The following is a 26,091-nucleotide window of genomic DNA, read 5'->3' as shown; positions in this document are numbered from 1 at the left end:
TCGAAGTCATTTGTTCAGTCATCAGTCTCGAAAATTTTGGCGGGACAATGGAGCCTATCGATAAGGGCCGTCAGGCACACTACAGTGCATGAAGATTGGGCGTGGTGTCTTTGGACTGCAGCGCCGTGAGCTCGAGATATGCCTCCGAGCCTAGTGTCGGTCAGATTTTAAATTCTTTTCCAAAGAAATCAATAAGCTAGTGAAGAAACAATAAACTCCAAGAAGCCGAGGAAGAGCGCGTCCAAGGCTTATTTTGTACAATATCTGTGGTTCTCTGATTGGCACCTCCCGAGCCTCGCGTGCGGCGCACACTGTGTGCGAGCGTAGGGACTCACGGAAAAAAGTGGCATGCTCTTGTTACCAAGTTAATTCTGTGCCCTCGACCGCCCACTTCCAACAGCCGCTCGTTGCTCATTGCTCTCGCGTCTCGCCAGGGCGGCAGAGAACCATCGCCCGGGCGTCCTCCAAGGTCGGGCGCCCCCGAAGCCAGAAGATCGGTGCTAAAGTTGGCTATTCGGTTCATTGCGAGCCTCACTTCATGTGAAGAGCCAGCTTCATCACAGCAATCGGCAGCCCGTCACTTTGAGCACCTGACATGACAATGTCGAGCTCTATCGGGCTTGAGACGCCGCGGTTTCACATCGGACAGCATGACTCCAAGAGAGATGTGCCGCTGACGGACTTGCAGTACGGATACTTGCTCAACCAAGGCGTAGGTGTGACGGATTTTACCATCATGACAAACTACCTGTGCTGATGCCTGGGGAAGATCAATTTTGCTACCACACCTGTGACAAATCATCACTTCAGGTCTAGAGTTTTCGACCTGGTTTCCGACCACCTGAACTTGTTGGCAGGATGCAACCAAGAGCCGACGAGCACACGGACAGGGTCACAAGCCGACCCAATTATCCCGCCTCTGACACCGGACGATACTGCCTTGTTTCCCTCGCCCACCGTCAACACATATACAGCGTATATAAGCCCGTGGATCGACTTGTGCTCGACGAATCCATTGATAGCCAACATCTCACGACAAGTGCTGAACCTCGAGATCAATTATGCCAACTTTTGCGGTGTGAGGAGTATCATCATCGCCGCACCATCTCGCGATGCCTCCGAGAGCGGTGGTAGCCAGGCCTTGACACAGTACTCTCGTGCTGTGCAGGAAGCCCTCGTCATTGGAAGTGCCCTGACAATTTTGGTTCACATGCCCATGTACCGAGAACCCCCGACTGGCCAAGAGGTTGATGAGACTCTGTCGTCAATCGAGGAGAAAAGGCCGACACCACTTGCGAGCAAAGAGATTGACCTTTTTGCGGCGTGGGCCTCTTGGCACCATGTTCGGTCCGCCTGCAGTTACAACCTCCGGCTTTATGTTGGTATGTTTCTAGAACCCTTCCGCGACCCAAACGCTAGTCACGGACAACTAATCATTGCCAATTCAGCTCTCCAAATTCCCCGGATGATGCCTGAAAAGGACCTGCAAACAAGATGGTTTGCCGAGCCCCTGCACTATTTGACCATGGGCCCAGAAGTCTTCCAGACGAACAAAAGCGGCTTCCCTACTTTGTCAAAGCACCACCAGGAAATGATCTTCAGTTACATGAAGCTAAAAGCCAGGCCTTGGATTCTGCTGTGCGATGTTGGGCCCGACGCGTCAAAGTTCAACGCGGAAGATTCATCCATCTTTCCGGTAGCCGATAGGCCTGAAATGACCGAAGACAATTTCCCCAGCCTCGCAGATGCTGCTCACATAGTGACCAACGAAAGCGGTCGCCCAGGTGTCGATGCACACATGGAATACTTGGAATGGCTTGAGTCTCAACAACCTCCCCTGACGGCTCTGGAGTCGCCAACCTTGACAAGTTTCCAGGATTGGCTGCAATCTCCACTTCAGCCGTTGTCGGATAATTTGGAATCTGCCACGTACGAAGTGTTCGAAGGAGACCCGGTGAAGTACGACCAGTATGAAGCCGCCGTCATTGAAGCACTGTCCGAATGGAAGGAACTCGGCCTGCCTACTTCCAAGCAAGGTGCCGTTGTCATCGCAGTAGCTGGATCTGGAAGGGGGCCACTGGTTACGCGCGCCTTGAAGGCAGCAGAGTACGCCGGCGTGAAGGTGGAAGTCTGGGCCGTGGAAAAAAACCCAAACGCCTATGTCTACCTCTTGCGTCAAAACGAAATGCTCTGGGGCGGAAGGGTCAACGTCATAAAGACCGACATGCGGGCTTGGAAAGGACCCATTGTGTCCCAGTCGCCAGACGGTCCTGTCTACGGCAGAGTTGACATTTTGATTTCCGAACTCCTTGGTTCATTCGGGGATAACGAACTTTCCCCCGAGTGTCTTGATGGCATCCAACACGTCGTTGCCAAACCGCATGGCATCTCGATTCCACATTCTTACACGGCTCACATGAGCCCCATTTCCACGCCAAAGGTATACGGGGATATCTTGGCACGGTCTGCCACGGAGCCCACAGCCTTCGACACCCCTTGGGTCGTCAGACTGTACGCCCTCGACTTTGTCTGCCAAAGGGTGCCGGGGCGCGCGCGATTCCAACAAGCGTGGGAATTCTCACACCCTATTCCGGAATCGACATTGGCAAACATTGATGCCCGGCGCTCCGGTGGGACCATGGGTGGCGGGGGCGGCAGCATGGCAGGGGCAGCGGGTGCAAATGACCATAATTCTCGATACTGCCACGTCACGTTTGTGTGTCGCTCGCAGGGCGTCACGCACGGCCTGGCGGGTTACTTTGAATCGACCTTGTACGAGCCGAAGCTCGAGAGCCGAAGGGGGCAAAAGGTTGAAATCAGCACACACCCCGAGCGGATTGACCAGAAGAGCAAGGATATGATTTCCTGGTTCCCCATTTTCTTCCCCCTCAAGGTGAGGCTCATGGCATTCGTTTGCATCCCTTCCGCTGGCAGCACGGCAAGATTGACCAATGGCAACATAGGAGCCGATCTCGTTCCCAGCCGACACCGAACTCGAAGTAAGTATGTGGCGGCAAACAGACGACACCAAAGTGTGGTATGAGTGGCTCGTAGAAGCATGGACGTGGGTTGGCGCGTCGTCACGCATCAAGGTGGGATCCTCGGGAATCTGCAGCAGCCGCAAGGTTGCTTGCCTGATGTAGTAGATACGGCAGAGACGTATTCTAGGATAAAGTGAATATGGGAGTCCGCGACGACTGGCAGCACTGTGGCGCGGGGTTCAAGACGAATGATGGGAAGGAATAGTAGAGTCACTCACTGCTCACCTCACCTCGCCTTGTTTCTCGGATGACGGATGACTGTGTGAAGCGCCGTAGTCCGCCGGGGCTGAGCGTTACATTGTCACGGCGCATGGCGATGCGCAATGCGCAATGCGGAGCGAGCCGCTTGGGTGCAAGCGGGAAGCACTCATAGATATCGAGATGCACAAGGCCGTGAAGTTGGTGCCGGAAAACGCCGGGTGCGCATCCGCGCCCTCAGCTGCCGCATCAGGCGGAAGCCGGCGCCCTGGTTGGCCCGGTGCCGGCGAGCGCCGCGACAGGGAGCCTCCGACGTCTCGAGCCGAGACTCAACAGCCGGACAAGCGAGGGGTTCTGTGCGCTGACGGAGAGCCGAAAAGGGCTGGTTGCTCCACGTTGACGGATTGTTCCCAGGTGAATTGACAAGTTCGGACGCGTGACGCACCTCCTCTGTGCGCAAGGGCTCACATACATCCAAGTACTGCTTGACTTAGGTACTTGGTACATGTATGGAGTACATTAAGTACTTGGAAGTACTCGAGTCCTTACATACCAGTAAAAGGACTGCCCGTGCTGCCCCGCCAGAGGCTGCTGACCTGGAAGCTCTACTATTACTCTTACCCCTCCATTTCCTCAGCAAGCTCCGACAGCACCGGCTTCGGCCCGAGAACACTTTCTACTTCTTCACATCGACATCCTCAACCATTGTCGCAAATTTTAATCAGACGCGGAGCTCGAAACCGGCCTACATCGCATACGCACCGCCGTCAACAAACTGCCAAAATGTCCTCTCAGCCTTCTCACCCTGCTCTGATGATTCCCGGACCCATCGAGTTCGACGACGCCGTGCTCCAGTCCATGGCGCACTACAGGTCAGTCATACCAGCTTGAATGCGTGGCCCCATTGACGCGAGCAATAGCCGTGTGCGGTAGAGACTTGCGTGTTTCCTTTCTGACTGTGTGCCGTTGCAATTTCACAGCGAGTCTCATGTCGGTCCTGGCTTCGTCTCAACCTTTGGCGACACCCTCTCCATGCTGAGGAAGCTCTTCCAGACCACCGACCCGGCCTCGCAACCTTTTGTTATCAACGGATCTGGTACCCTGGGCTGGGACATGGTCGCTGTCAACCTGGTCGAGCCTGGCGAGAATGCACTTGTTTTGAGCACGGGCTACTTCGGGGACGGATTCGCCGACTGCCTCGCTGCATATGGCGCCAAGGTGACCAAGATTACTGGACCTGTGGGCAGCCGGCCCCAGCCTGACGAGATTGAAAAGGCCCTCAAGGAAAAGAAGTACAAGATCATCACCGCCACCCACGTTGACACCTCGACTGGTGTCTTGTTCGACCTTAAGAGCCTCACCGACGTCGTCAAACGTGTCTCCCCCGACACTCTTATCGTTGCCGACGGTGTCTGCAGTGTTGCGTGCGAGGAGATTGCATTCGATGAGTGGGGTCTGGACGCTGTCATTACTGCCGGCCAGAAAGCCATTGGTTGCCCTACCGGATTGCACATCTCCATGTTCAGCGGTCGTGCCATTGACGCGGTGCAGAACCGCAAGACAGAGCCCGCTACTTATTTCGCTTCAATGAGGAGATGGATTCCTAGTAAGAGGCCGCCATGATGTATTCAAATCTAGGCCTGCCCGCTAGTAACGGCTAACCCTGGGTAACAGTTATGCAAAACTACGAGGCGAAGAAGCCCTCGTACTTTTCCACTCCCTCACCACAGCTCATCCGCGCCCTGAACGCTGCTGTCAGCCAGATTTTGACCCGCCCCCTGTCAGAGCGCTTCCAGAGACACATTGAGGTCTCCAACAAGGTCAAGAAGGCCGTTGCTGACCTTGGCCTCGGGGTTGTCGCGGCCAAGCCCGAGGATCAGGCTCATGCCATGACTGCTATTTACCTGCCAGACAGTGTCAGCATCTCCGACATCCTGCCCAAGCTGTTGAACAAGGGCATCATCTTCGCCGGTGGACTGCACAAAGAGATCGGCACCAAGTATATCCGATTCGGACACATGGGTCCCTCGGCTGTAAGCCAACCTCTTCCTCGGCTGGACTGACTGTTTATATTCCCCGAGGCCAACGTACTAACTTGTGCCTGTTAACAGATGGACCCCGAGCGAAACGACGTCGACAATGCCCTCAAGGCCCTGCGGGAGTCTTTGACCGAGTCTGGCTACAAGGCATAACAAGGAATGCAGGAGACGCTGTACGCTGACGAAGACTTGGGTTTGTATCACACGAGAATGAGACTCTCGGAATAGAGCAAGCTTGTTTTAGGAAGCGGTATTTTAAACGAATAAGTGGAATGTCTACCTGGACAGCAGCGCGGCACAGGGGAAGTAGGCCAAGGTAATATTGCTGGATATCGTTTACAAAATTGCAAATGCGCGCCCGGCCGTGCAATAGTGTTCAAATTGAGCCTTGTGGTCGGGTCGGGTCGGGTCGGAGGCTTGAGTGTAGATGGATGTGGCCGTTCAACTCTGAACCCGTGCTCACCATTTGACGGTTCAACTGCCCCGCGGGCACCTGGAAAGTACCGGGTACATGAACGCGCAGTGTCGTTATGGGCGCAATTGGAAGTAACTCGGCCGACAGTACTTGAGTACCTAGGTACCTAGGTACTTAAAGTAGGTAGCAGATGGAAAAGGTACCTAAGCGGTACAAGCTCCGGTTGTGAAGCCGCACGTCGCCCGCCCCTCCCAGCGGTTGATCAGCGCCACACTTGGAAGGCAGCCGAGGAACACGTCAAAAGGGCAGGAGGGCAAGGAGGGGCAAAAGAGGGGACTAATAACTGGGGCCGGAGGAGGGAGATGCTGACAAACTTGGAAGCTGCCTAGTGTTTAGTAACTTCGCGCAACAGAGCTACCTAAGGACTTAGTATCTAGGCTACGGCAACGGCGGCGGTTACACGGCGAATTGGAATTCTACACACTGTCCTGGAGCGAGGGGGCAGTCGATTCGGTCGAGTGGTCATGTCATGGTCCAAGGCAGTAAGCAGATGGAGGTGGAAGTCAAGCCAGTCGTGATTTGAAACTTGGAAGCTCCAGGACTCGACCCCACCTCACGGGGGCAACTGGGACTCGGGAGACGGAGACCTCCAGTTGACAGTTCGCCGCCCGTTTAGTTGGGCCCGGCAGCTGTTTACTAAGTAGTACTCCGTACTTGTACTCAAGTACTCGACTTGCCTACCGGTACCACCGGCACTGACCTCGATCTGCTGTAGGCACTTGGGCCCAGCAGTCAACTGCATGCTCAGCTGCATCAAGTGGGCTGCGCATGCACAGGTCCTGAACAACCCGGGTCAGTGGTCAACGGGTGCATGTCCATGTCCACTGCCGCCTGTGTGTCTCCGCCCGTAGCTGCCTGGTGCTCGCTTGCTCTGCGTCCACATCCATCGTCTTGGCCATTTTTCTTCCTCTCCGCCGCTGCCCAGCCGCCACCAACCACATCGCACGCAAGAGCAAGCTTCTTCCGCTTCCACCGTTTATCCCCATCACACACGACCTTCTTTTCTTTACTTGCGATCCCCCTCCCCTGCCTGTCGGAGCATCTTCACACGGCCTTGACGCGTCGCGCTTGATTTTCACTTCGTCCTGTGCGCTGCATACCTTTTTCGCATCCGTCCCACCGCCTCGACAGCTCCCGCCCTCCCCCGCCCTTGGTTTCGATTTCCCCTCGTCGGTAGCCTCGTCCTGCTCAGGCCATGGCTGTCACAATCGAAGAGCTCGACACCACGGTCCGCACCTTTTACGAAGGTCGCGGCGATCAGGTTCGCTCATCACACCTCTCGGCGGCTGAGAAACTTTTTAAACGCCCACCAGCCTTTCCACCTTGTCAATGTCTTGACTGCTGCTGACTGCTTGTCCCGCACTCCAGCAAAAAGCTGCCCAAGCCGCGCTGAACCAGGTAAATATGACCCGAAACTGTCACGCAGTAGCCACCGACGACGGGCTCCCGAGACGAACCGATGGTACATGAAAAACTGCACTCTTTGCCTCGAAGCAGCCTCCCGGGCGTGGAAAGCACGCACGCATACACACGCACGCAGACGCACAAAAATGACTGACCATGCTATCAGTTCAAAGAAGATCCCGATGCTTGGCTCATGGTAGACAAGATTCTTTCGACCGCACAATACCCCCAGACCAAATGTACGCTGGAATAACGTCATTCGATGGCGGCTGCGGCGAACCTTTCCCGGTCCGCCTGGGACGGCAAACGGAAAGCTAACTTTTCCCCCAACAGACTTGGGCTTACAGGTTCTCGACAATGTCATCATGACGAGGTGGAAGGTGTTGCCTCGCGACCAGTGCCAAGGTCTGTCGCCTTACCATTCGGCCTCTTCTTGTTGCATATTCATCATCGTGGGATTTTTTTTCTAGTCGTGGCTGACCTCGTCTGTGTAGGCATCCGAAATTTCATTGTCCAATTCATCATTCAGTGCTCCAGCTCCGAAGATGCCCTGAAGCAAAACAAGACGCTCCTCAACAAGCTAAATCTTGTTCTCATTTCTGTCCTCAAGCAGGAGTGGCCTCACAACTGGCCCACCTTCATAAACGAAATCATCTCGTCTTGCCACGCGAACCTGTCCATTTGCGAGAACAACATGATCATCCTGCGACTCCTCTCGGAAGAAGTGTTCGACTACTCGGCGGAGCAGATGACCTCCACAAAGACGAGGAACCTCAAGCAGACCATGTGCGCCGAGTTTTCACAAATTTTTCAGCTTTGCCAAGAAGTCCTTACCACCGCAGACCAGCCCAGCTTGGTCCACGCCACTCTCGAGACGTTGCTGCGATTTTGCAACTGGATCCCTCTAGGCTACATTTTCGAGACAAACCTCATCGATACCCTGCGCACACGATTCTTGTCCGTACCCGAGTTCCGAAACGTTACGCTTCAGTGCCTGACGGAAATTGGCGGCCTGCAGACCAGTGGGGCTGGTCAATCGAACTCGTACGATGAGCAGCTGGTCAAGATGTTTACTGAGGTGTTGACGACCATTGCCGACATCATCCCCGTCTCGCTCGACCTGAAGGCGACCTACCCCACGAGTAACTCCAGGGACCAGGAGTTTGTTCAGAATTTGGCACTGTTTCTTTGCAACTTTTTCGGGACTCACTTGAATGTAAGTTATATAAATCTAGCCCAACAGGAAGAGGCTCTTTCAATTTGGCCTAACCGTTCGGCAGCTAATCGAAAACCTCCCGAACCGGGACTACCTTATGCATGGACACTATTACCTGATTCGGATATCACAGATCGACGACCGCGAGATTTTCAAAATTTGCCTGGATTACTGGCTGAAGTTGGTTCAGGAACTGTACGAGGAGATGCAGCAGCTTCCAATCACGGATCTCAACCCGCTCATGGCCGTGGGGGGCATGTCTGGCAGTGGCGCACCGAACCCCACGCTCTTGATGAACTATCCGCTCCGAAAACACAAGTACAACGAGGTTCTGTCAAATCTGCGCGTCGTCATGATTGAGAGAATGGTCCGGCCAGAGGAAGTCCTCATTGTCGAGAACGACGAAGGGGAGATTGTCCGAGAGTTCGTCAAGGAAAGCGACACAGTCCAGCTGTACAAGACTATCAGAGAATGCCTGGTGTACCTTACCCACTTGGATGTCGTGGATACAGAGAACATCATGACTGAAAAGCTAGCTCGCCAGGTCGATGGCTCTGAGTGGTCATGGCACAACTGCAATGTCCTCTGTTGGGCCATCGGGTCCATCTCCCTGGCCATGAACGAGGAAACCGAGAAGCGCTTCCTGGTCACTGTCATCAAGGATCTTTTGGGTCTTACGGAGATGAAGCGCGGCAAAGACAACAAGGCCGTTGTTGCCAGTAACATCATGTACATTGTGGGCCAGTACCCTCGATTCCTCAAAGCCCACTGGAAGTTCCTCAAGACGGTCGTCAACAAGCTGTTTGAGTTTATGCACGAGTCTCACGAAGGTAAGCCGCCCCTGACCCGCGCGGTTTGCAGCCGCCCGAACGAGCCCAGCATAACAACCTGACCTCTTCCAGGTGTGCAAGACATGGCGTGCGACACCTTCATCAAGATCGCCAGACAGTGCCGGAGACACTTTGTGGCTCTTCAGCCTAGTGAGCAAGAGCCATTTATCGAGGAGATTGTTAGGAACATGGGCAAGATTACGTGTGACCTTACACCGCAGCAGGTCCACACTTTCTACGAAGCATGTGGTTACATGGTTGCCGCCCAGGGAAACAAGCACCAGCAGGAGCGGCTACTGGCGGATTTGATGAATATTCCCAATGCCGCGTGGGACGAGATCATCAAGCAGGCTACCGTTAACCCCTCAATCTTGCAAGACGCTGAGACCATCAAAGTCATTGGCAACATCATGAAGACCAACGTGTCGGCCTGCAGCTCCATTGGGCCGTACTTTTACCCTCAAATTGGACGAATTTACCACGACATGCTGGAAATGTATCGCGCCACGAGCGGTCTCATCTCTGAAAGTGTTGCTCGAGATGGTAAGTAAAGAAAAATCGTGAATCATTCAATAAATGCTAGTCGACGTCGCCTAACGTTTGAGCTAGGGGAGCTGGCAACGAAGATGCCCAAGGTCCGCGGCCTGAGAACCATCAAGAAGGAAATCCTCAAGCTTGTCGAGATTTACGTCGAGAAGGCCGAAGATTTGCAGGCCGTCCGTGCTCAAATGGTTCCTCCCTTGCTCGACTGTGTGCTTGTTGATTATAACCGAAATGTTGCGGGGGCCCGCGACGCCGAAGTGCTGAGGGCCATGTCCACCATCATCACCAAGCTGTCTGCTTTGATGGAGGATCAAGTTCCAACAATCATGGAGAACGTCTTCGAATGCACTTTGGAAATGATCAACAAGGACTTTTCTGAGTTTCCCGAGCACCGCGTCGAGTTCTTCAATCTTCTCCGAGCCATCAATTTGCACTGCTTCCCGGCCTTGCTGAAGCTGGATAACAACCAGTTCAAATTCGTCATTGACTCGTGCTCGTGGGCATTCAAACACGACAACCGAGATGTCGAGGCTGCTGGTCTAAACATGTGTCTTGAACTGATCAACAACATCGCCGAAAAGACGGACGTAGCTACCGCCAACGCCTTCTTCCAGCGTTTCTTCATGACCATCTTGCAGGATGTCTTGTTCGTCGTGACTGACAATGACCACAAGGCCGGGTTCAAGACGCAGTCCATGCTGCTGATGAAGCTCTTCTACTATATCCATCCCGCCGATGGCACCCAGCCAAAGATTCAAGGACCCATCTACACCCCTGATCAAGCGCAGGCGGGCACTACCAACAAGGAGTATCTCGGCAACTCCGTGGCAACTTTGCTGCGAAATGCCTTTCCCAACCTGCAGGCGTATGTACCGATGAGCGAGATGCTCAACCATGGCCAAAATGCTAACATGCCGACAGTGCCCAGGTGACGAGCTTCGTGGAGGGACTCTTCTCACTCAACACGACGTACGATAAGTTCCGTCTTAATCTTCGAGATTTCCTCATTTCCCTCAAGGAGTTTGCCGGCGACAACGCAGAGCTCTTCGTGGTTGAGAAGGAGCAACGCGAAGCCGACGCCAAGGCTGCAGACATGGAGAGGCGACAAAAGGTCGGCGGTCTGCTGAAGCCCTCTGAGCTCGAGGACGAAGAGCTCTGACTTGATCAAGAGCTGAGGAGCGAGTTTGCGCCAACCGAGGGGGGACACTCGACCGCCCCAGACAGCACTGGGAGCCAGGATGGGAACGGGGACGGCTGGGGGTTTTACGGCTTGTAAGTCCCCGCTGAGCATGATGTCCAGCGCGATGGATGCTCCCCTGCCGTGGTTGGGCGGCTTGCAAGAACATTTCTTTTTACCGTAGTGATACCAAAGTTTAGATGTGTCACAGGGCGACGCAGGCCTCTTGTCTAGGTCCCGTTTTCTATTAACGACGCAGCAGACGCAGCGGAAATGACGATGAAGTTTGATGTTGCGTGTTAAATCCAGCTGCCTCCTCTCCAGCACCTGCGGTAGAAGATGCACGTAAAATGGTTTGGAGATGGTAGGGCGGACGTCGCGTCCCAGGCGGGAAATTATCCCTTGGCAGGCACGGGCCAAGAGGAGACGAGGAGACGAGGAAACATATATATGGCGGCCATAAACAACGCCGGCGGGACGGGTTGAGTGCCGAGGTGACAAGGGGTAGGGGTAGGGGTAGGGGTAGGGGTAGGTAGAGGCATGCATGATAGAAGATGATTCCTGTCCAGGAGTAGATGGGTAGTGGGTTTCTTCAAAGACGAAGGTGAACACTGCCACACAAGGAAGAGCACGCGTGCCAGCGTGGTTCCGCAAGATAGATGTTTCCCGTCTCCGTGCCGGCGCGTCACCAGGCAAATGCAAAGAACCACGGGGCTTCGTCATGCCAGCCAAGAAGCAAGATTGGCAACATGGTGATTGATGGGGGTGAGGTGTCGGTCCCGAGTCCTGACCAGGGGCTCCTTGGTCTTTTGCCGTCCTCCACGAGGGATTCGTCGGACCCTTGTCGTGGTATACACCGAGCGCGGTAGCACGACAGATGGCACGCTGCACGTGAGACGGGCCGAGGCCGGATCGACAGTCGGACTGGGTTGCCGGCGGCGGCCGGCGCGGGGCCGAAAAGAGCCCCCGCGCCGCGTTGCTGCTGCCACCTGACGACGGGACGCGGCCTACGCTACGGATGTTGCGCGTTGCGACGGATTCTTACGCGAGGGCGACCGGAGGCGACGGCGGCTTTGCGTTGGCGGGCAAATTCATGCCGCGCTCGTTCGTGGCAAGGTGACGAGACGAGGCAACCGACGGTTGACCGTGCGCGAGACCTTTGACTTTGTCCCCGTCCGGATTGCAGTCTTGATCTGGGGAGACCGGGGAAAGGGAGCAAAGGTCTCCGGCGGCTTTGTAGTTGCACGACGGAGCACATCTAGCGTGTCTTCTGTTTGTCTTCTTCAGCATCTACCTACTGCGTGGGTGCGTCTGCTCGCTCGTCCGCGGCTTCCTCTATCATGCTCAACGGCCAGGCCATGACCTGGTGCCAGTAGGTACCCAGATTCCGGGCGATGGCCCTCACGACAAAGGCGCCCGCGTTGCCGAAAATCCAAAAGTGCCTGCACTGATGCAGCAGCACCCCGTAGTACGCGAGCACGGCCACCGCCTCGGGCTGCAGCCTCCTCAGCACGTCGACGTAGTCGGTGCCCACCGTGACGGAAAAGGCCGAAGTGGCGTGTGGCCCGGCCGCCGGGGTGGACAGGTCCCTGTACAAGTCAAAGGCCCATTGCAGCCGGTCGACTGCGCCTCGGCAGGCGGTGACCGTGGCCGGGCCGAGGTCGGAGGAGGCCAGGAGGTCGTGGAGCGGGCGGCATTCGTGGCCCCTTGAGGAGTCTTTTCCGACGGCTGGTTCGTAGTCCGTCTCCGTGCCTGTTCTCTCGGTGACTCTGAGGAGAGGTTCCAGTTCTGAGGTGAGCAGGTGCTGCCACGTGGGCCGTATCACGGCGCGGACGCCGTGGTGGATGCGGAAGCAGTCGACGAAGCGGTTCACAAAGACGGGGAACTGGGAGTGGTGGAGGGTCCGGACGGAGGACAGGGTGTCTGCGAGGTCGTGGAGCGACAGGGTGGCCGCGAAGAGGAAGCGGGGGATGGAGGAGGCCATGTCCTCGGGCGGCAGTGTGGACGAGAGCCTGGTGAAGCGCCTGATGGCGCGGGTTTGAAGTTGGGTGGCCACGTGGAGGAGGTGTGCCGAGTCGGATGGCGAGGCAGTCGTTGCTTTGTGGAGGGCAGCGAGGGCGAGCACCTCGTCGATGAGATACGGGTGGGAGGAGGCGAGGCGGATGGCGATCTCAACGACATCTGTGCCCTGGTCGGGGGCCATGAGGAAGCTGTCCTTGGTGAGGGTGATGTGGTACAGGAGGGAGAGATGGTCTGCCGTGAAGAGCGGAGCATCTGGGGAAGGCGAGTCGTAGGGCTGTGGAAACGACTCGCCAAACGACGGCAGAGGCGAAGGCGAAGGCTCGGACGTCGTTGGAGGGGACTGCGTCCGCGGTGTCGGAGCACGGCTTGAATCCCACGCCGTCGTCGACCGACGCTGGTGGTCGGCCAGAGTGTACGTCGGGGGGTGTGAGGGTGACTGCCCCCGCGGCGAATGCAGATGCAGAGGTGACGACGACGACGACTTCGTCTTTGATGGCCGGTCCTCGACGGGAGGAGGGAATACGCAGGCGCGCTCTGCGATTGTGCAGTTTGCACAGGCGGGACGTCGCTCGTCGCACCGTATGTGGCGGCGCTTGCATTCAACACAGCCGTTTCGTGACTTTCTGTGTGATCTGCGATGCGGCTTGAGCTGCTGCCGGTGCGGGCTGGTGCCGAGGGATTGAGACATGGCGAGTCGAGGGAGCTTCGAGGTGCCGCTGCGTTGTTGAGGGGCCGCAGTTGGGAGGTTTTGGTTTCTTCCGTGGGCACGCTGCGAGAGCTAGCAATTGGGAAATGAGGTGGACGGCATGTTTGCTATGGAGGTTGATGCCGTTTTTTCGAGCTGCATTTCGCGCCTCGGGCTATGCTACGCGCACGGCCGTGGTCGTGGTGCCTATGATGAGGTTGTGAGTCGTGAGTCTCGATGGTTTCGACGTCTCGACTTTCAAGGTTTTCCGAACTTGCTTAAGTCAGCAGGTCCAACCCGTCGTCGTCTCGGTGCAGTCTTCCTCTTGGCCTTTTACAACTTGGTTCAACGCCATCCGCTCTGGTTTCTTGTCCTTGTCACCCTTTGCATTATCTGTACTGGCGTTGCATATTTTGGCAGCCCATCCCCAATGTCACCAATACAACTAGCCGACGCAAACATGACCGATGTCGAAACAAGACAAGACTCTATTTCTCCCTCGGACGAATTCCATCCTCCCCTGCCCCCGACTCAGCTGCATCCCAAGCCCTCCCCTTGTTCGACTTCAACTCCCCACGACTCAAATGCCCCGGATACAAAAGCCCATACACGACCATGGTGCCGAACATCAAGGCAGCATCAAAAACATACAGGGTCCACTCATGCGTCAGCAAATATCCCTCTTTGCCCATCATGTACTCGACGATCCTGAACACAGACCGCACCAGAATCAGCGCGCTCGTCGCGTACAGCATCACCATCATCGTCACCCAGCCCGAGCTGGCATCTGCGCTCGCCGACGGCCCCCTCCTCATGCGGACGTGGAAAACAACAGCCGTCACGGCAAATAGCCCAAACATGATGACTTGCACAAACAGCCCGCCGAGGATGATGTTCTGCCCCGTCTTGGGGTTGGCGTTCTTGACCGCCATGAGTCCCCCTCCCGTCGACTGGACCAGGAACGAGAACACGTCGCCGAGCACAAACGCCTTGGTGAGCCAGTTGACGGGGACAAGGGAGTGGCGCTCGCCGTGGACGCTGCGCATGACCCGCCCCAGCGTCATGTAGATGGACGCGGCGAAAAGCGCCGGCGCCACGAGTATCAGCACGGACTGCAGCACAAAAGGGCCCAGCTGGTCCGTCTTATCGCGCGAATAGGCCCTCGCGGCGTAGCCCAGGATTTCGACTGCGGACGGGAATTAGCTCGGGTCCAACATGCCAGAACTGCTCTCTTCCATCGTTTCGTGGTGAGTGCTGCGGGTTTCTGGGCGGGTGAGGAAGCAGACGAATTGTCATCGACTCTGTCGTGTCTGGTTGACTTACACAGTCCGCCAAGAACAAGAGGTATGCTGAACCACGTCCTCGTCTTGAAGATGCGCCAGCTCACGACGCCCGTGGCCCCTGCAAACAGGATGATGAAGATGGCGGCTGCGGCTGTCGACGGGAGGTAATCCCACAAGTAGTAGACGCCTTTCCACGGCTTGAGTTGCGCCATTCTTTTTTTTTTTCTTTTTGGTTTACTTCAATCAAGCGGTATCTGACGAGCGAAAGAAGAGAAGAGAACCAGGGCCGGTGCCGAATCTGATGAAGGGAAATAAAAGAACGGCTGTAAGCCAAACAACGAGTCTAATATATACATGTCCATGCTCCTCCAAAGTTCAAACCGTTGAGCGCTCGTCCCCCGTGCTTCCCAACTAGTGATCATGTTTTATGCTTTTGCGGCTTGCATATGCTGTAATTCCATGTGGAGACGGACTATTGCCAAATCTGGCAGTGCCCTCGGCTTATACGCGTATTCGCCCCCCGCCCCGCTGACAGGGGGGCACCCAGAATACGCGTATTTGTGACTTGGCTGGCGACTCGCGATCCCGTCTCGGATAGATGATAGATCCTCAGATGGGCCTTGGCTGTCTCAACTGCGCCTACTTGACTTGACGGCGTCTGCTTTTTGTGACTGCACCGTCTCACATATCACGCTGAGCCAGATGGCGCGTTGAGGCTGGTACTGTGCGTGCTCAAGAATACGAGCCGTCACACTCCTTACAGGACAGGACGTTGCATAGCATGGGGACCAAAGACCGGGTATATCCAAGCTCTTAATCGTCAAAGCCCTCAAACTCGTCATCTCTTGACGCGGCCTCTGTGCAGTTCTGCGCTCTGACCTGCCTGATGAGGTCGTCTAGTTTCATCTTGTCCAACCTTTCATTGTCCGTCATGTTGGCCACCTTCTCGGCCTCTTTCTTCCTGTGTCTCTTCTCGCGCCTCTCGTTGCGCTGCTCCTGTTTCTGGTGCTTGCCGCTCCACGCCTCATTCTTCCTCTTGCGCTTCTTGTCGTCCCTCTTGTCGGCATCCACATCATTTTTTGCGGCCTCAATGGCTTCTACCCTTGCCCTTTCGCGCGTCTTTTCCTTGTATGCAAATGTGTCCCAGTCCATTTCCACACCAAGCGTCTTGTCGCCCTTCCAATTCTTGAGCTCTGGCATCCTGGGCATCCTGAGCAGCCCCCATGCCTTTGCCAAGTCTTCCCAATCGAGATCAGAGACTCGGAATATTGAAGTTGCTTGGTGCGCGCCGTAACTTCGCACCCAGCTCACAAACGCCTTTTGTGCTTTGTCGTAGATTGCTCTGTCTGTCTTGGCCAACTTGCGTATTTGATCTACGGCATCGGTGGCATCTTGTTCCGATATAGCGATTTGCGGTTTCTCCAATGGAGTGATTGGCGTCTTGCGAATGTCCAGGAATCGCACGTAATCTTCTTCCCGCCCGGGGTGAAGCATGACGACGGCGAGTCCTTTTCGTCCCGCGCGTCCAGCTCTTCCACTTCGGTGGATGAACACTTTGGGATCAGAGGGTACATCGACTTGCACCACTAGATCGACCTGGGGGATATCGAGACCACGAGCCGCCAGATCTGTCGTCAGAAGAACGGTGGGAGATACAGAGTTCAAAAACCTGTTGAAGTTCTTCTCCCGCACGTTGGCCGGGTGTTTTCCATGTAGCGATATTAATGAAAACTCGACCGGAAGGAGACACGGCAGGACGTGTTGAAAGTAGTCGACGGCTGCACACGTAGATAGGAAGACAATGGTCCTTTGCGGGGTGATTGGTAGTTTTCCAAGAAGCTGCGCCAATGCCGGCAACTTTTGCGTCGCTGGTAAGATGAGATAGGCCATTTGCAGACTGGCCGGTGTTTTTCTATCTTGCAATAATCCACCATCCCTCATCTTGACTCGAACCTCAATCTTGACGGGGTTTCGCAGGCCGACTCGAATAATTTCGCCGACTGCTTCGCTGACACTGGCGCTAAACAAACCAGTACGTCGCTGCTTGGGCAAATGCGAAATGATTTTCTGAAGGTCAGGTTTAAACCCCAGATCAAGCAGTCGATCTGCCTCGTCAAGGACAAGCATCTCGAACGAAGACTGGGGGCAATGGACATGCGGCGAGGACAACAGCTCAACCAGTCGCCCAGGTGAAGATATCAGAACATTTGGGCTATGGCGGATAAAGTAAGTCAGATCTTGGGCTGTAGAGGTCGTGCCTCCGACGAGTAGTTGGGGTACAATGACCGGAGTTGTGGTCGAGGGCCGTTTCTCGTCGGCCTGGAGATGCGGTAGTATCTCCGCAGATGGCGGGTGGAATGCTAATAATGACAGGAGAACTGAGTGAATCTGAGCAGCGAGCTCTCTTGTGGGCGAGACAATGATGGCGGCGATGTGGTGTTTTTTGGTTGGCTCCTCGAGGCGCAAAATCTTTTGGACGGTTGGGATTAAAAAGGATAATGTTTTACCACTGCCGGTGACGGCCTGGATGAATCAAGTCGGAATTAGCAGGAGAGAAAATAAACAAACATGACGCTAAAAAGCATGCGCCCGAGTGTCTTCATACCTCAACCACGACATCCTTGTTGCCCATAAAGTGCGGCAGGGTAGCGGCCTGGACAGGCGTCATGTGGGAAAATCCCATGGTTGACACAGCGTCCAAGATCCATTCCGCGAGCGGCGGCGCGAGGTTATCCCACGCTCTGGGATCCCTCCTGGACACGACCTTTCCAGGGGCCATGACGGACTGGGAACGACAATTCTGAACATTGTCGGGGATGGAGGGACCAAAGACGAGCAGAAAAGTTGTCGCTATCGCCAGAGGCTTGGTCTTATCAGCACGTGACGCAGGTACCTGCCTCGCTGATCAAGTTCTCATACTTGCGTCGCCGGAAGCTACGTATGATTCGCGCGGCACCGTCCTTTTCACATCAAACGCAACGATACGCTCGAGAAAACAACAACATGTAGTGCTCTGTAATGATCACATGCCCTCGCGAGTCACCAGTGCAGAACCTGATGCTGCCTCCCTCCAGAGTCCACACCAAACCCAACCCAACGGCAACGCCCCCACACCCCGCCCGCCGCCGCGCCGCAGCTGGCAGGCAACCGACTACAGTAAACCATGTCTATAACGATCCTGTATCTTAGCGATATTCGGGTTTTTACGATAATTCACGGTCATCTAAGGTTTTTCCCTAGTAAATCGTTAATAGTCGCGTTACTAACGATATCGTTGACTTTTTGCTTAGTCACTATGCATTTTATCGTTATAAGGCCCCACTTTTTAGGCTGAATTTTCTTATAGTGGGGTTAGGTGGGGCTGGGTTTCCTAATAATAGGGCAAATTTCGCTAATAATCCCTTAATATAAACTTTTACTAGTAATTTCTAAGGGGAGGTACAACCCCACAATAGTCGCATCTTAGCGATAGTCGCTATATTACGATGAAAAAAGGCTCACGAAGGTTATCGTTATAGAGGTGGTTTACTGTATTGAAAATTTCCCAGCCCCGACGCCTCCGTCTGTCGAGACTCGAGAACCATCCCGTGTCGGCGTAAGAAACGACAAAACCGTGTCTCTTGGTTCCCAACGCTTCCTCTGCCACCATTCTCCCGCATCTTTCCCTCTCACCGTCCCCCACCGGGCCTTCATGCGCGCGCTGTCCCAACCCTGCCGCCGTCATTCCTCAGTCTCGTCATCGTGCGGTAGGGGACGGTCCCTCTGCTGCATCTCTGCCCTTCACCCTGGATCCGATAGAGCCCGAGTCCGCGAACTCCCCTCAGAGACCCTACTCGACGCTCCATAGCCCGTCAGCCGACATTGCTTCGATACGGGGTTCAGTGCCTACGCCAACGCCTCCGGCGCGACGGTCGCGCCTCGACAACTACACCGATTCCGCCATCCACTCCTCTGCCTCCTCGTCTGCCGTCGCCGCCGCTGCCGCCGGTCCAGCCCAACGGCATCTTTGGCCCTCGCGTCACCAATCGCTTCATCGCGTTGTTTCAGGGGCCGTTCGACGCCCTGCCCTACCACCAGTATCCTTTACCATGTCTTTGCGTCGCAAGGCAGCGTCGTCCGTTCCCGAGACGCCTCGCGTCATCTCGCCGAGTCCCACCCCCTCGGAGCACGAAGCCGACTGCTCGGCACCCATAAGGCCCTCAGCGGCCACGAGGAGAACGGCACCCTCTCAGCAGCCTCTAGACGAAAAACCCCAAGAAGACGATGCCGCTGACGAGGTGCCAGGCCTGCGGAGATCCCGCACGAGAAGCAGGTCTCCAATCGACTCTCGAGCAATGTCTCGCATGACGTCGAGCAACGCAAATCTTGCCATGGTGAGGCTTTCGTCCAAAGAAACTTCCGAAAAGACAGTCGTAAATGGCAAGTTGCCTCCTCCGAACGGGCACCTGGCTCCTCCCCAGCCTGCCACTCCCTCAGGTTGGTCGTGGCGGGACTTCAGCCGCAGTCCGAGCCCCCTCGGCCTCATCCCCATCCATCGACACTGGCGAACATTCGTCCACAAACACGAGGTTCCCCGCAAAGTCCTCCACGTCTCGATAGGCTTCTTCGTGGTGTGGCTGTACGCGACGGGGACGCAGACGCAGTCCGTCCCCCCGTACCTCATGGCCGCACTGGTCCCCATCGCTACGACGGACTGGCTCCGGCACCGGTACGTCGCAGTCAACAGGCTCTACGTGCGCCTTTTGGGCGCGCTCATGCGCGAAAGCGAGTACTCGGGGTACAACGGCACCATATTCTACCTGCTCGGCGCCTGGGCCGTCCTGTACCTCCTCCCCAAGGACGTGGGCGTCATGAGCGTGTTGCTGCTGAGCTGGTGCGACACCGCCGCCAGCACGTTTGGCCGTCTTTGGGGTCGTCACACGCCCCGGCTTCGCCGTGGCAAGTCGCTGGCCGGCTCCCTTGCCGCCTTCTTGTTCGGCGTGGCGACGTCCTTCTTCTTTTACGGCTGGCTGGTCCCCGTTGTCGGGCCCATGCCCGGGGACGAGGACTTCATGTTCAAGGGCACCCTCTCGCTGCCGTCTGCCGTGACGGGCGCCCTCGGGCTGTCTCGGGCCGCGGCCACTGCGTCGGGCACCTTGGCCCTGTCCATCATGAGCTTGTGGTCTGGTTTCGTCGGCTCCGCGAGCGAAGTCATCGACGTCTTTGGCTGGGATGACAACCTCACGATTCCCATTATTAGCGGCATTGGCATCTGGGGGTTCCTCAGGCTCTTTGCCTAGGCGCTCTTTCCTGGGTGAGCCTTTGGCCGTCCTCTCTGAATAACTGCTTCTCCAATTTAATGCACGTCAGCTACCGCTCTTCATGACTCGACCAAGCTTCGGGGACTCGTGCACATGGCCGGCGTTTTTGGGGGTCTTTGGATATTTTGCGGGGAACTGGGAGGGGGAACATTAAATAGCAGATAGCTTGGCCTATCGGATATCATGGAATTGAGATGTGGAAAGACCAGACCCGACTTCATTTGCAGATAGATTTTTCTGTAAATTCAGACTATTTGCTACCAGCTGAAGAGACTGTCCAGACGTCGGCATTGCAGTGAAATCGTGTATCAAGTGCTGTTGAATTGGGACCCATCCATCCTTTCGCAACCGCAGACGCCGACCGACTCCCGTCCGTTGTGCTCGGCAACATTGAAGATCCTAAACTTGGAAAGTCACCGCGCTGCAGAGGCAAGGAATGCGCGGCAAACTGCAGCGATGGCGTGCAGGATCCTGCCAGAGCCAAGTGCGCAGGAACTGAGGCTGGTAATGTTGTCGTCCTTTGGGGCCTGGGACCCAACGTTTTCATTGTCAATGTCTTCTTCCATGGATTTTTTGAGTCCAATCCGGGGCTTCCCCTCCCCGCCTCTGTGGCAAGCACAACCGCCTTTGACGACGGACAACCAGCGGCCTTTTGGCTCTGCTGCCCTGTGCTAGACATGCTCGACCTGTGCATGAAAATCTTGTATCTACAGTAGCCTGCAGGGACAGGGATGTCCAAGTAGCGGTAAGGCGGCATCACGGACAGTAACTTGAACACTCTTCCCTGACAATGGCAGAGAGGAAAAGACACTATTTGGGCATGGCACATACGTTGCCCCAATCGACATAAGCGATAGACCTTTCGGCGTACAGAAGTTGGTAAAGATTTGTCTTGCCGCAATTGCTGCCCTATGAGAATGTGCCCCATCATCAACGCTCTTGCAGGAGTTCCTTTCTTCCATGTAACTATGAGTTGTCCCACGTCGTTGGGAGGAGGTGTGTGGTGCACACCGTGCTATTCAGAATTTCCACTTTGAGTCCAAACCCTGCTGCTGTGCTGTCATTCGGGATGTGCCCCCATCAATGTGCCGCACACTGATTGTGATTTTCTGTACTAGTCGCTCATCGGCCTGGCGAACCGAGTTGTTGGAATATGCTGGAATATGATGGCTGATTTTCTCGCCCCCAACCAACGCCCAAGATATTTCGAGGGACCCTTCACCGTGCAAAAACGTTGCGTCGATGTGCTCTGTCGCAATCGGGGACCAACGTTGGTCGTTGTCTGTGTTCTTAAGAGGTTGGTGCAAGTTATGGGCCTCACGATATCGTCGTATGCATGGTAGCCTTTTGCCATAGTGTCGACAAGCCGTTTCTGGCACCATGGCCCCAGGACGGGATATACCAGGCGTTTTCCAAGGGTGTAATGGTCCAAGTTGATTGAGAAAATCGCAGCCTACAGTGGCCCGCATGTGCGCTCACTGGTATCCATTGATACAGACTCCTGCATGAGCTGAGCGGCGCGGCTAGTTGCTTCATGAGTGGGTGGACTGAGAGCGAAAGGGAATCGGTCTGGCCAGATGTCATGGACGTACACGCCACTCCATATACCCCTCTCATGTACGCCAGAGACTCGTTGAAGTGGAAGCGCAAGACACCAGTAGTGCTTTTGGTCTCAGGCAAGTCGTACCTCAATTCGCTCAAGGGTCTCCTGTATCACCCGCAACAATGCCACTTGTATTCTGGACACAATCGAAACAGGATTCTGAAGGAAAGCCCGCCGTGTCAAAGTTCCGTAGTGGTATGTGTGCTGGTGATGGCGCAACGATTAACCTGAATGAACTGGTTCAGCAGCGGGGGAGGGGCAGATTGGATGGAATCATGGAAAACATTTTCCATGTCTCCGGTTCTCGACGACGCATCAAGTCGGCAGGGTTAGCTCGATTGCTGCTGCTTGACCCCGGGAACTCCGATTGCTCCCAACAGGGCAGTAAGCAGAGAATTGGTGACGATGGGTGGGCAGCCAGTTGGCAGATTGAAGGGGCCTCATCCTGCCATCCCCCGGATAGATGGTGAGAAAAATGTCCAAGATGTCTGGCGTGCATATGCATACCCAGGTACATAGTACGTACGTGTGTATTCCGTATACTGTATGCTGTATGCCAGGGGGGTGAATGTGCACTACGGAAGGAGCAGGTGATGATGATTGCCCAAAGCGTCTAGCGCGGTCGGTAGCGCAGGTCCAACTTCTATTGATCTGGTAACTTGTCGAGGGCCAGCCTTCCCTTTCAGCACAGATAGCCAATCATGTGCTTGGCAGGCAGGCGCTGCGGAAGACTCTGGGAAAGTTCAGACTTCAAAGTCTACAAGTACAAGTACCCACCAAGTCCGTCGCGTACCGCACCAACGTGCCTGTGTGCCTGTCCTAGTCATGGTTTGAGACAAGGAACAAAAAACGTGCACAGGACGCAACATCTGTTACTTTGCGAGACATTCAATGGCACGGCGATCTCGGAGAGCCGCAACATCAGCATCAGCATCAGCACCAGCGTGCAGCAATAGGCAGCAGGTCGCGGCCATGTCGCACATGCGCGCAGCGGGCTGCTGGCTTTCGGAGAGTGATGTGGTCGTTATCTTGACAACGCATCATGGCCATCCGCCACACATCAAGGCGGCCAGTCCAGATCAAGGCGCATGCGCCTGAAGCTCGTTCGAGAGCTCTGTGGCAAATTCGCCCTTGATCAGCATCGCAATATCGGTCCCGGCGCAGGCCCCCAACTTTTCCTGATGCCTCAATGTCGGTCTGGCAACTCATCAGCCCGGGCCCCGGGGTGTGTCAGCATGTTGCGTGATGTCAATGCCGATGCACCAGACCGTGTTGCATGAAAAATCCAGTGCTGCTTTTGGCCTTGTCGCGCTTGTTCTCGCATGCACGATGCGTGATGTGCCTTGGGCACACAAGAATCAAGATGGCAGAGACGATTTCTTTCTTCATGGGCGCCCACAGCCTTTGGCCACCGCCCGCCTCTCCCGCTTGAGCCCTTCGTCTTCCCATCGCCAGCCACTTTTGACGCGTTTGGTGGGCCACGTCTCCGTGCTGGGAATCAGGGCCAGCACGGGAGACCATGACGACTTCTCGGCAGTCGCCTTGCCTCGTCCCCTGGAGCGCAGCACCTTTTGCCCCTTCGTTGATGTTGCCGACTGAAGTTCCAAATCTCACGCCCATTCAGGCGGGCTACCACTCGCACCACGGACGCACGTTCGCGTCTTGCTTGGTCCAAGCCCCCGTACTGCCTGCCACCCTCCTCCCGTTGATGGATGATGCGTGATCCGACCAGACGTATCCATGTCGGCCCTGCGTGCTCGATACTGTCGGGTACAGTACTACCACGTACTATGCAGTTACGTCTCGAGCAAAAAGTCTACCTTGTTGGAGGGCATCGCTCCACCTCAACAGCCTTGTCGTTACGTCGTTGGTCCACATCATGCACACCCGCCATGATCATCTCGCCGCCGTGTCCAATACCCTCATATGATACTTGGCCAATATCCTTTCAAGCGGGGTATCATGGTACCGGCTCTAACGGATAGATGAAACCTGTCATGTCTGCTTCAGTTGGAGCATAACAGCCGAGGGGGGGTCCGGGGAAAACTATAAAAGGGCCTCGTGTGTTCGGGAGCCTGCCCGTTCCTCCCTCCTCCCTTTGTATTTTCCTCTCACGCAGATATCTCGGGCAAATCTTGATCAACATCAAGTCGATTGATTCGTCTTGGACCAAGTCCCACCATCACAGGCCTCCATTGTTTTGTGTCTCTGCACAGCCATACTGTCAAGTGTTACAAACCAAGCTAGTCAGCCACTCACAACATCATCCTTGTCACGACGTTATATCACCATTCCAGTTCTTGCTCCGAACAGGAGAGTGTCTAGCAGTCTTTGATCCACAGGTTGCAGCTTCGTGTCGCTATCCAAACTTCCAAAGACGCCGGACAAACGACTCGCTCAATACACAGGCCATCATGTCTGGCCCGTTCCCGACAGTGTCCTACTCCATGCCAATGGCGGTCCCTGGAAAAGCCAATCAATATCCCACCTACACTCATTACTCAATGTCTCCCCCGGAATGCGACGACGACATGAGTTCCGCGTCTGGAGTTGCCTCCTACAGCAACAGTGGGTACACGGGGACTGCTTGTTACATTGGCTCAAACGACTATGACAGCGCCAACTCGGCTAGTGGCATCGATTTCCAGGAGTACATGCAAGATCGTTTCGCAAACTCCTTTAACCCCATCCCACTTGACCGAAGCATGGCGGTTCAAGCACAAACGTAAGTCGTGGGCCCCGCAGGACCAGGACCCTTGTTGATTGGCAATTTATTTTTCATTTTCTCGTCTCCTGTCGAGGCAGGATTTGGGTCCTGTGACTCCTGTCTGCTACTGCAACTCCCGAGATTGATCTGTGCGTGTTGCTTTTCGAGTGCCCCCGGGAAAAGGGGGGATGAGTGTATTTGCCTTCCCACCACTGCACCGCAACATTGGGACCGAGCATCGCGGAACATGGTCATTTCGCATGTGTTTGTTTGCAAACGCTAACCGGACAAACACAGCTCCGGAAAGTTGAATGCCAAGCACCGCGAGCTCGTCGACCTGCAAAAGCAGGCACAGGCTCGTCTTGCCAAGACGCGGGAGCGATTCCGTGACGGAATGCGAGACGCCCGCGAGGTGCGGGGAGATCTGGAGTGGACTCAGAAGAAAGTCTCGTAAGCGCGCCATCGACATAAACGCCTTTGCTTTGCCTCCTTTTCACGACGTTCAACGCAGCTCGAGGAGCCAACTAATCAGATTCCTCGTCCCAGATCACTGCAAGCCAAGGCTGCTCGCAAGCACCCCAGGGAATATCGCAAGGCTCGCGAGAGATATCCTTCTCCCGAGTACTAGATACAATGGCCTCCTTTTGCGTTCCATCTTTTGCCGTGCAAGATTTCATCAGTTTGAAGCGATCAAAAAGCTACTATACCTCTCGACATACTCATCTCCCTGGTTCAGCGGCAAAATCCGAAGGAGAAGAAAAACACGAAAAAGAAACAAACTACACGGCGTTTTCTACGTATGGTAGCTACAGGGCGACTTTCAGTACCGTGCGTCACATGACGGTTTACACAAAGTACTCCATCGGGATATTCCTGTATCACGCCATGTGAAAAAATGCGGCGGCCGCGCGGCAATCTTGCATAGCGTTGGCGCGCGATCTCTGGCTGCTTTTACCGAGTCCCCCCTGCGGCAAATTAGCCGCCCGACGTCTCGTCCTCTCCACACAGCGATAGGCGTGCGGGGTGTCAAATGGTGGCTATTTCACGACGTTATGAGTCATGATTGGATGGCAATTGGTTTGGATTTGGCATGTTGCGAAAAACCACGTACACCTCGCTCTCTTGCGTCTGGTGGGAACCGCCATCTATTCTGGCGCCTGGGGGTGTGAACTGAAACGGACCGCCAGGGCATCAAGGGGGCCCTGCTACCCAACAGATCAAGTCCAGTAGGTCAAGTGCTGTAGGGGATGATGATGGACAGCCGTGGCCGAAAATGTCCCGAATAAAAGAATCTGGGCATCACCTGGGGCCCCGTCACAGCGGGTTGAAGTGGCGACTGGTGGACAGGAGCCTTTCCTATTGTAGTGTACGCTGCTCCTCCCGGTTATAGCCGTAAAGACCAACAGATTTTCAACCTTCAACCTGCTGTACCTAGCTGTAGTGTGTGCCGTGTCCTAGATAAGTGTCGCCATGGCAAGTCCTCTCCCGCAGCGTACATCGGGTCGACTGAGTTCGGAACGACGGGCTCCTTGCCGGCCATGTGTTGTGCCAAGGCGTGTTTGTCCTCC

General features: G+C 55.3%; 8 protein-coding genes across 8 annotated transcripts; 4 read left to right on the top strand and 4 right to left on the bottom strand.

Moving 5' to 3' along the window:
• Positions 1-595: 595 nt before the first annotated feature.
• Positions 596-5,431, top strand: MAM_00836 (Skb1 methyltransferase; the record flags this gene model as incomplete). The annotated part of the gene is made up of 7 exons (XM_040819635.1): positions 596-716; positions 858-3,037; positions 3,318-3,595; positions 3,965-4,111; positions 4,220-4,845; positions 4,914-5,272; positions 5,351-5,431. 7 exons carry the CDS (start codon positions 596-598, stop codon positions 5,429-5,431), a joined length of 3,792 nt encoding a protein of 1,263 aa, XP_040682900.1.
• Positions 5,432-6,948: 1,517 nt separating this feature from the next.
• Positions 6,949-10,905, top strand: MAM_00835 (exportin-1; the record flags this gene model as incomplete). The annotated part of the gene is made up of 9 exons (XM_040819634.1): positions 6,949-7,014; positions 7,122-7,151; positions 7,324-7,396; positions 7,491-7,562; positions 7,652-8,373; positions 8,438-9,203; positions 9,276-9,746; positions 9,813-10,611; positions 10,668-10,905. The coding sequence occupies 9 exons, from the start codon at positions 6,949-6,951 to the stop codon at positions 10,903-10,905; spliced, it is 3,237 nt and encodes a 1,078-aa protein (XP_040682899.1).
• A 1,312-nt stretch (positions 10,906-12,217) lies between these two features.
• Positions 12,218-13,633, bottom strand: MAM_00834 (Zn(2)-C6 fungal-type DNA-binding domain protein; the record flags this gene model as incomplete). The annotated part of the gene is made up of 1 exon (XM_040819633.1): positions 12,218-13,633. One exon carries the CDS (start codon positions 13,631-13,633, stop codon positions 12,218-12,220), a length of 1,416 nt encoding a protein of 471 aa, XP_040682898.1.
• Positions 13,634-14,118: 485 nt separating this feature from the next.
• Positions 14,119-15,125, bottom strand: MAM_00833 (RTA-like protein; the record flags this gene model as incomplete). The annotated part of the gene is made up of 2 exons (XM_040819632.1): positions 14,119-14,816; positions 14,954-15,125. The coding sequence occupies 2 exons, from the start codon at positions 15,123-15,125 to the stop codon at positions 14,119-14,121; spliced, it is 870 nt and encodes a 289-aa protein (XP_040682897.1).
• Positions 15,126-15,726: 601 nt separating this feature from the next.
• On the bottom strand, positions 15,727-17,692 carry MAM_00832 (DEAD-like helicase; the record flags this gene model as incomplete). The annotated part of the gene is made up of 2 exons (XM_040819631.1): positions 15,727-17,436; positions 17,519-17,692. 2 exons carry the CDS (start codon positions 17,690-17,692, stop codon positions 15,727-15,729), a joined length of 1,884 nt encoding a protein of 627 aa, XP_040682896.1.
• Positions 17,693-19,001: 1,309 nt separating this feature from the next.
• On the top strand, positions 19,002-20,192 carry MAM_00831 (phosphatidate cytidylyltransferase family protein; the record flags this gene model as incomplete). The annotated part of the gene is made up of 1 exon (XM_040819630.1): positions 19,002-20,192. One exon carries the CDS (start codon positions 19,002-19,004, stop codon positions 20,190-20,192), a length of 1,191 nt encoding a protein of 396 aa, XP_040682895.1.
• Positions 20,193-23,064: 2,872 nt separating this feature from the next.
• On the bottom strand, positions 23,065-23,436 carry MAM_00830 (uncharacterized protein; the record flags this gene model as incomplete). Its single annotated transcript, XM_040819629.1, has 1 exon — positions 23,065-23,436. One exon carries the CDS (start codon positions 23,434-23,436, stop codon positions 23,065-23,067), a length of 372 nt encoding a protein of 123 aa, XP_040682894.1.
• Positions 23,437-24,230: 794 nt separating this feature from the next.
• Positions 24,231-25,151, top strand: MAM_00829 (putative domain KxDL; the record flags this gene model as incomplete). Its single annotated transcript, XM_040819628.1, has 3 exons — positions 24,231-24,541; positions 24,821-24,973; positions 25,070-25,151. 3 exons carry the CDS (start codon positions 24,231-24,233, stop codon positions 25,149-25,151), a joined length of 546 nt encoding a protein of 181 aa, XP_040682893.1.
• Positions 25,152-26,091: the final 940 nt, after the last annotated feature.

The sequence above is a fragment of the Metarhizium album genome (assembly GCF_000804445.1).
Source record: "Metarhizium album ARSEF 1941 chromosome Unknown scaffold_1, whole genome shotgun sequence".
Taxonomy (NCBI): Eukaryota; Fungi; Ascomycota; class Sordariomycetes; order Hypocreales; family Clavicipitaceae; genus Metarhizium; species Metarhizium album.
Note: the sequence above shows the minus strand (reverse complement) of the source record. Positions and strands in the feature narration are given on the sequence as shown.